Here is a 9,136-nt window from a genome sequence, read left to right on the forward strand (position 1 = left end):
AATTAGGGGTATAAAAGACTTTTACTCATTTGACCGTTTAATTTAACTGTAAAATCCTAATGGAAGGGACAAAGTGAAAGAAAATAAAAATTTGATACATCAAAGTGAAAATTTTTGAACAATAAAAAGGTGTTTGCAAAAAATGCGAAAGTTTAGGGGAGTAAGTAAAGTTTGCCCTTATTTTAACTTGTAAAACAATATGTTTTACAAAGAAGCTAGCCCTAGGAATCGAGCAAGAAGACCCGAAAGTAGATGAAGTTGTACTAGCTTGATTTCATTGTTCATATGTTTTTTTGAGGACATACTATGTAGTTTTCCAAGCGACTTTCAGTACTTAGTATTCCTTTTGGTGATGTATTAGACTTAATTACCATGTGGTGCTTGTGAAATAGTGTTATGACTCAAACTTAAATTACAATGGTGAATCGGTGATGATAGTTATGTAATGATTATTGTATTATGTGATGGCTACTTAGTAAATGCTTTGGTAGTGGTAACTAGTGTTGGTAGTTTTACAAAATATTTGTATACCCAACTTTCACTACTTATTTTAAGTTTAAGGAATTAGTAGTAATACTCTTAGTTAATTAGTTTATAGGCATGAGCCGCGTGACGTGACATCAGCCACCCCTAAAAATCTCTCTAAGGGGGTGGTCAGACAATCTCAAGAACTCTCGGTCACTTTCAGGTTAGAGAGTGGTTCAGTGACTTCTGAATTCTCTTTTAAGAGTATTCAAATCGCCAATTAGATAAAAAAGTGGCCTGAGCCATTCCGAAAACTCTCTTAAGGGGGTGATCGGACTACTCCCTTAGGCTAAAGGTAGTCCAACTACCCCAAAACCTCATTAGGGACAGTCTAACTCCCCACCCCTAAGTGAAGGAGTAGTCCAGTCACTTTTTGGTGGCGGGAGACAGAAGAGCTACCCCTCAACGATTATTTTAAATTTTTTTCTTTTAATTTTTTTATGTGCACAAGTGACAATATTTTATTAAGGTTTTAGATGGTAAATCAAGGGAAGTATGAAATTGATAAAAATAAAATAATAATAATAAATAAATAAATAAAAGAAGCACGATCTACACTTTCGCACATGCTTCGCACGTGTATATCCTCAAATAAGCTATCCCAAATCCAACGGTCAAGAAAGCGACACTTTTACTTTGTCCCACACCTCCTGAAACTCAAGGAAGCTTTCAAGCCATTCTACCTTAGTCATTAAGCCAAGCATCGACGACAACGATACCGAAAGCGCAAGACTCAGAAGAAAGAATTAAGCAGATTCAGAGTCACAGAGAGAGAGAGAGAGAGAGAGAGAGAGAGAAATGGCGTTGCAGTGGATGATACTGACGTACGTGGTTGCAGCAGAGGCCGCCATAGCTCTTCTGTTAACCCTGCCTTCACCCAAGCTCATCAAGGATCGTCTCGTCTCTTTGATTTCGCTTATTCTGCAACCTGCGCTCTTCATCGTCCCCTTTGCCGGCTTCCAGCTCCTGGGTAGGTTTTTCTGCTCTCTCTCTCTCTCTCTCTCTCTGTCTATCTTATTTTATTTTGTTTGAGTTTGCTGAGAATTCGGATCTTATAATAGTTTCCGCCTGTTGTGGCTATTCAGAAGCTGAATAGAGGATTGTCCCATGTTTGGTGGTTGAGAAAAATTGGAGAATTTGACTTTTGATTGGTGAAATTTGATAATTTGACTTTATTTTCGTTTTTGTCTTTTGGGTACTTACTGGGTCTGCAAAATTGTGACTAGGAAATGGGATTTTAAATGATTTCTGAAGATTTGGAGTTTTGTGTTTTTTATTCTTGTTTGTTTTGCAGATATCTACTGGAAGAACGAGCATCGCTTGATGTGCACGTCTGACATCTGCACTGCTACTGAGAGAGATCGCTATGAGAAATCCGTAAGCTTGTCTTTCTTTTTCTTTTTAAAGTTGGAAATGGAATTTGTTAAATGTTTTCTGTGCTCGTTGATTGTGGAAAGTGGGTAATTGGTATAGTTTCGATATTTTTCTTAGTCAATTACTATTATTGTATTGAGAATGCTCAAACTTCGTGAATTTTAGATGAGATAATCATCATAAGTTGCTTGACTTTACTTGTTAGATATGCATTATGAAATAACTCTCGGACTCGTTACTTTTGGAAGAGTAATGGATTAATGGATATTATTTTGGAAGCATGAGGAGCACTTTGACTTTGAGAGTTGCTGGGGCTTTACTAAGTTGTAGGCAAAATTTAAATTTCTAAATTGAATTGTAACAAGTTTTTTGATGACGTACTTTGAGTAATTGGAAAAAGAGACACCCAAGTTTTAAAATATATGTAGAGGCTATGTAGGTAGCTGGGTAGGAGCTTTGAGATTGATGGCCTTTTTTTTATTTGTTTTATTTTTTTCTTGGGCACGAAGGAGGAGGATATTGCAAATTTTGTTTGCTTCATATTGTTAAGCAATTAATTTTCAAATGACTAAGAGTGCCTGTGACAACTGACAAGTAAAATTACATATTGGGGAATTCAAAGCACTGTACCAAATATTTGATGAAATCATTTAAGTGGGTTAATGATAGTGAGCTCAGGGACAATCAACGAACCATACCAATTACCGGGGAAGGAAGGGCAATAATATTGTTTGATGGGTTTGCTTCTGTAACTTTGGGAGTCTTTTTGTGGGAGCTCATAGTGAGCTTAGGGTTGTTTTGGGTTTTAGGTGTCAAGGTTTCTTTATGCTTTTATTGGGTTTTTATTTTGGGTCTTATCGTGGGTTTTCGCGGGTTTCCCTATGTATACTTTTTGTGTACTTAGAGGCGTATTGCGCTTTTTGATATATACAACATTACTTATAAAAAAAATAAAAAAATAAATGAAATCGGTTGCCTCTTGAAGTGTAATAAATTGCTTAACTGCAGATATGCTTTTAGATTTGGTACGGTTCAGTTATGGTTTACAATGAATTTGGTTTTCCATTTTCTTGGTCTGCTATGGCTTGAAACTTGAGTGGTATCGACTAATGCTCTATTTTCTCTTTTTGTTGGCGTTCAGCATATTTTTAAAATAATCTAGTTATGGATTGTGGAGATCTACAGAAAGCTGTTGTATATGATATATGTTTAGTTTCTTTTTTGGTTCTCTACTGGCAAAATAATCAGATGTGTTTTGTTTATACTCGGTCTCTCTCTCTCTCTCTCTCTCTCTCTGTGTGTAGAGGTTAACCAGCGATTTGCCACCATCACATACACACAAACACAAAAGTGGAGGCTATTTATTGTGATTTGGGATTCTTTGTGGGTTGTAGTTAGAGCTGGCTTTACCCATTCCAGTTTGCACCAGTGGCTAGTTTATGATTTTACACGTTTCAATAAAGGCAATGGTGAAGGGAATGGGGGCTCCCCCTCCTCCGAAAAAATTTATATATATTAAGAAACCTAATGGCCTAACCACCAGACAGTATATATTTTTTCTCCCACTTCATTGACACAATCGGATCTTCCCTCCCTTTCCTTTTCTTTTCACTCCTTGTTTCCACCAAGATAATAAGACTTTCCAAAGCTACTTCTCTTTTTTCCAACAGAGGGTTCGATTTATCATAAATGTAAATAGTTATTTTTTTAAAAAAAAAAACCTTCTCTCTCTTTTTTCCAGCAAGCAACAAAGCAATTAAGTAACAAAACTAAAAATCTCTCTTATACCCTTAAGATTTTACATAGCTAGAAAGATTCATTTGAAATACCAATTGCAACATTTTGAGCTTAATGTGCCACACCATTCCAATTTGAAAAATGTCTATAATTCATGCGCCATGCCAGTATTTAGTTTAAACAAAAAAAGTCAAAGATTTACCATTTGATTGATAGATTGTTTCATCTTATTTTAACTATTCTGGTTTCAACAACTATTATAGAGTGAACATTTTCAGACATGAATATTGTTAAACCAAGACTTTGCAACATGTTGGAGGATGATTTTATGCAAAAATTTTAGTTATTTACATTGAGAAAGAAATTGTTGAAAATTTTAGCATACAAAAATTTTAATTAATGATATCTATTCTCTAAGACATTGCTGAGTTCCACTGTGGTAGGAAATTTGTGAATTGTTTGTGTTCTTTTCTGTATTTATCTATGTCCAAGGTGATCAGTTATACTTTTATATACTCCTCTTTAATTCTAAGAAAACATTAATTTATAAAGAATCTCGTTTGGAACTTTTTTTTGTCATATAAATGATTTCTGTAGTTCTCGTTTACTGCTGGATCAGGGACCTGTTATTGTAAATGGGTACACCGACTAATAAGTCATCAAGCTGTGACAATTATTCTTTCCGCTTAGATTGCTTGAACCTTATGCTATAAAATTGTAATCTTTTTGACTTGTCTGTTCATTTATTAGGAGGGGTGTCTCCCAACCTGCAGTGTCAAATTTATCGGTTTCTTTAGATGATGATAGACTTTATGCTGTTTCTTTGTTTTTTGTCATGCGTTTTTGGAAAAGAGGTGGAGAGGGGTCTGATATTGCAATAATATGCTTAGTAAAAAAATTTTCTCTATTTTGAGGATGTATTTGTCACTTTATTTTTGAGGAGTGCTTGAGATTAAAATGAAAAAGAGACAAGATGTAATGATAAGGGATTATGATGGACTCTTGACAATGAAAGGTATTATCAAACTTAGTGACACCATGTAGATCTTAGGATTGATATAGACAGTGCAAGGAAAGGGAAACAGGGAATAGGGATTGAAATTAGAGGTATGACAGGAGAGAAGACAAGTCAAAAAGGGTTGAGAAAACCCTAGTCACCCCAAGTAGACACAGGATATTCTCTGAAAATACTGAATTGTTACTTCAAAATCAAATGTCTCAACTAAGCTCACAAGTCAGGCTTATATAGGTAAAGGAAAACGAGAACTACCAAAAATAGAAGAAGTCTAATTCTTAAACAAAATCAAACTGCTAATCAAAACAAGGATTCTGTCAAAAACCTGGCGAAATCTGGTAACAAAATCCCTTCTAAAATGCTAATTAAAATATTTCCTAAATGACAAAATTCTTCAAACCCTGATTCAAAGGGGAAAACAGTGAAATTTGAGGCCTAGGCCATGACTTATGCGTCAAAATAAGCTTTTCAAAGTGGGCTCTTATGCGCAATTTTGATGTTCGTAGCAAAAGTTATGCCCGTTTTACTGTCCGTTGCACGTTATAGCCCCAATTATTCCTAATCATGCCGATTTTTTCCATTCTTGTGCTGGCCCTCTTTGCCAAGATAATCCAGCGCCACCAACTCAGCATTAGCTATGGCTTATGCATCACTTGATAGAACATGATGGAAGTTATTATAGTGGCATAATGTACGTGTTGTTTGGTTGATTGACTTAAATACAAAGATGGAGTTTGGACAAATACAAAGATGGAGTTTGGACATATGCAAAGACAAAATGCACTAAAGATACAACCTCCTATCTGGGAAAATCAAGGGCTCCGATTGTTAAAATTTGTGTTTTGGCCTTTTTTTTTTTTTTTTTTTATTATTATTATTATTTTTATTCTCATCTCAAAGCAAAAAGATTAACAAACGACTCGAACACAAAACATTCCTAAAGACACAAAAGCAGCTTCTACCTTTATGTTGTATTAGATCACTTTTTCAAATAAAAAACACCCCCAAAACACATTAACTGAACCATGAATTCTATTGATTTCATAATGATAAGAAAATTGAAACAAACAGAACCAAATGAAACTTAATTTTTTTTTCATGGAATTCTAATTCTAAAGAGTTGGGTTATTGAAGTGTAATTTTAGGGAGCATAGGGCTTTTAATTCTTTGAGATTCATTAAAGAAAACGATATGTTGTTTGGAAGAAATGTGTATTTTTTTTATGTGATTCTAAAAAGTATAGCACATTTTCAGGTAGAAGAATTAATAACAAAGACATACTTGTTTAGATCTGGTTCCCTGCCATGTTGGGTCCTATTTTTTACTTCTTTCAAGATATGGCTTTCCCATGTCAGCGTGGTTTAGTGTGTGGAGATTTATGGCTGCATGACTTATCTGTACATCTGTAGTCTTTCATAAGCTTACCTTGAGTTGTGTGGTGCAGATCTACAAAGCTCAAAGGAATGTCATTCTCTGTGCTGCATCAATCCTCCTCTATTGGTAGTTCTACCCAGCAATCCAATATCCTTGTCCTACGAGTCTGCAATTCATTGTCATCTATAGTTTTAAATGTCTTTGAATGTGCTTGCAGGTGTGTGTACCGCATTTGTAAGTATCACAAGGAGATTCAGAGCTTGGAGGAAGTGGAGAAGAGGTACAAGGAGCAGTAGCTTTCTTATCCATGTCCAGTCCTATTAAATTAGTTGGAGATGACTGAGTTTATATCGTTTGACACACTATGTAGAACTGAAATTGCCAACAATCATTGCTCTCGTGATATGAACCTCATGTATGTCCAATTGCCGCCATCTGTGTGCTTGTGGCATGTTCTTTTTGTAGCTCTAAGCTTCTCTTTGTTTTCAGTTGATGGTAAGACATGACTCCTCTTTTGTTCTCCTTGCTTGCATAGGAAACCATTAGTCCACCCTTTTGGGCTTTTGGGAAATTTGTGTGCCTCTCAAGTTCTCTAATTGATCATCGTCCAGGGCTTGGATGAGGTTAATGTCCTAGAAAATTTGTTGAGTGCTGGAAAATCTTTTTTTTTTTTTTTTGATAAGTAATAATCAATCTTAGAGTATACAAAAAGATCACCTAACTAGAAAATGAAAAGCGAACAAGAAAATCATCGTAGCTAATCGACACTGAAAAGACATGCGCAATGGTCCAAAGGTAGTGCTGGAAAATCTCATGCATGATATTTTTCCAATTCTCTCCCTCCATCAAGATAGGTTTTTGAGTTGGTCAAGGATTTGAGTGGCATTGGGCTGGATTTAACATGGGCTAGGTAATTCCATTGTTGACCTGCTTGAAGGATCCTTGCTGTGTCACCAATCCATGATGGGGTATGGACAGAAATTTCTTCTAAATTGGGCCGGAAAAATGTTTTTCAACCCGGTTTATAAAATTGTCGGTGTGTTTTTTGAACATAAGAAGCACATACTTTTTGAAAAAGGGGTCTAAGAATAAAAACAAAGGACAGGTTTTTGGACAAAATTGGTGGTTGTAGTTCTATTGAATGGGATCTTAACATAATTTATAAAGATTAAAGTCATAAAGAATGAGTTTGAAACGTTACCCTTCAATATTGGTATTTAAGAAGGCATCAAGAAAAAGTGGGTTCTCCAATCAAGGAAGGAGAATGGCTTTTTTCTTTTCTCCACCCTCTCCTTCACGATAAACATTTTAATATTCTTCTTCATTCGTCTTTTATCCTGCTCTTGCAGTTGAACTTCATAAATCATAAATGTAAAGAACACCTTTCTTTCTTTTTTTAGAGAAAAGTCATAAGGGAAGCAATCTCCTTGATTTACATCTCCAAGTAAATAGGCTTGGATGCACCTTCACCACACACTTAAACGTGTTTTGTATTATTTCTCTTTTATAATCCTTTTTGGTATGCAACTCCTTTCTTCACGTTAAAATAAACTAAAGAATGAGAAAACTTGAATAGAATTAGTACGAAAAGGGTTTATTTATAGTGGAATAAGACCGGTCAAAAAAGGAAATATAATCCAGGAATTAAAAGACAATATTATAGAGTAAAATCAACCCATACAAAGAAATATAAATCAATCAAGGCAAATATGGTAAATATCATAATATATTCTAACGTCCACTTAAACTCAAGGTGGTAACGTAGATGCCAAATTGAGTTTGGAACAAGATTATGGAAATGTCCAAGTGGATGTGCTTTGGTGAACATATCAGCCAACTGATCAGCAAAAACAATAGGGTAAAGGCGAAAAGTTCGTTGCAAGAAATAATGGCGCACAAAATGGCAGTCGATCTCAATGTCTAGTGCATTTCTTGTGTGACAAAAAACCGCACCTTCTTCTCACATGAACTGATGCTTTATATAGTAAAATAAGATTTGAATTCAGCAAAATACAAAACGATATTACACCAGGTACAATCGCTTTGTTCTTAGTCATTCACTTAAAATGAACAAGCGAAATCTCAACAACATAAGAAAGAAAGAAAGAAAAAGAAAAGAGTGGTGTGCAAGTCATTAGAGTTGGCCACCTCTTTAGCCATTGGGGTGGTTCGGCTACTCTCAAACTGACTTTTGAAGGTGGCCGAACCACTCTCTTTAGTTTTTACTACCTCCAAAATGACCTTGGGGGGTGTAACAACCATTCCCTTTGGGCTTAACTACCCAAAACCAATAGAATTGGTTTGGGCCTTCCAACAGTGATTTGCATGCAATTCTCGTGGATTACAAAATCAACTTTTTCTTTTTCTTTCTCTTTTTCTCGTGATCTAAACCATTCATTTTAAATAGATACTCAAATCAGAGCTATTGTATGGGGTACCCGATCTCAGTCAAGTAAAATAAAAAGTGCATCTAATTAGTGACATTGGAAAAAAAAAAAAGTGCAAAGACCCCGCAATGTGTCAGAATCATACATGGCCAAAAAGCAGGAGAGCCACACACCCACAATGTGTCAAAGTCATATTCTTGCACAATTTACAACTTTGTGGAGCAGTCCCTGTCATTTGATGATTCAATTTTGTACTTCGTCCCTCACTTCTTTATCATATGATAACATACACTTTTGCTAGTCTCTAAAGCCAAAGATGCCATACATGTGAAGCCATTGTAAAAACTATGTACATGACCAACTCACACTAAAATCCTTCCTTCCAAAATCCTGGCAGAATATATTAGACTGTAGTGAGAGGTATTGATTTCTTTAGAGTGTAGACCGTAATTGTAAGTTGACGTGGTAAGTGTCACGTGTACTGTTACTTTCATCTTTTGCCCTAAAGAGAAATAACACATATTCGAGATGATCACGAAGAGCGGGATTGTAATAGATATACACCATCTTCAACAAATGGTGTTAGGTCCTTCATTGGGCCTTTTACCTTTGATGTGAAGGATGGCGTGTGATGATTGGCAATGATGGATGGATGGATGGAAAACGAAAGATCCACCACCATGCCATGATAAGTATATAGGCCAATAACGTGATGTTCATGTTG

The 9,136-nt window shown here is 35.6% G+C and overlaps 1 protein-coding gene across 1 annotated transcript; it reads left to right on the top strand.

The window, feature by feature from the left end:
• Positions 1-1,193: 1,193 nt before the first annotated feature.
• LOC132185869 (uncharacterized) lies at positions 1,194-6,545 on the top strand. The gene is made up of 4 exons (XM_059599673.1): positions 1,194-1,495; positions 1,820-1,902; positions 6,096-6,151; positions 6,243-6,545. The coding sequence occupies exons 1-4, from the start codon at positions 1,324-1,326 to the stop codon at positions 6,319-6,321; spliced, it is 390 nt and encodes a 129-aa protein (XP_059455656.1). The 5' UTR covers positions 1,194-1,323; the 3' UTR covers positions 6,322-6,545.
• The last annotated feature ends 2,591 nt before the right edge of the window (positions 6,546-9,136 follow it).

Source organism: Corylus avellana, chromosome ca6, assembly GCF_901000735.1.
Source record: "Corylus avellana chromosome ca6, CavTom2PMs-1.0".
NCBI classification, from domain to species: Eukaryota; Viridiplantae; Streptophyta; class Magnoliopsida; order Fagales; family Betulaceae; genus Corylus; species Corylus avellana.

Excerpts from the sequence above, each read along its gene's own strand:
- LOC132185869 (XM_059599673.1), top strand. The coding sequence starts at position 1,324 with ATGGCGTTGCAGTGGATGATACTGACGTACGTGGTTGCAGCAGAGGCC. Across the intron at positions 1,903-6,095 it reads GAGATCGCTATGAGAAATCC|ATCTACAAAGCTCAAAGGAA; the intron begins GTAAGCTTGTCT and ends TGTGTGGTGCAG. Across the intron at positions 6,152-6,242 it reads GCATCAATCCTCCTCTATTG|GTGTGTGTACCGCATTTGTA; the intron begins GTAGTTCTACCC and ends ATGTGCTTGCAG.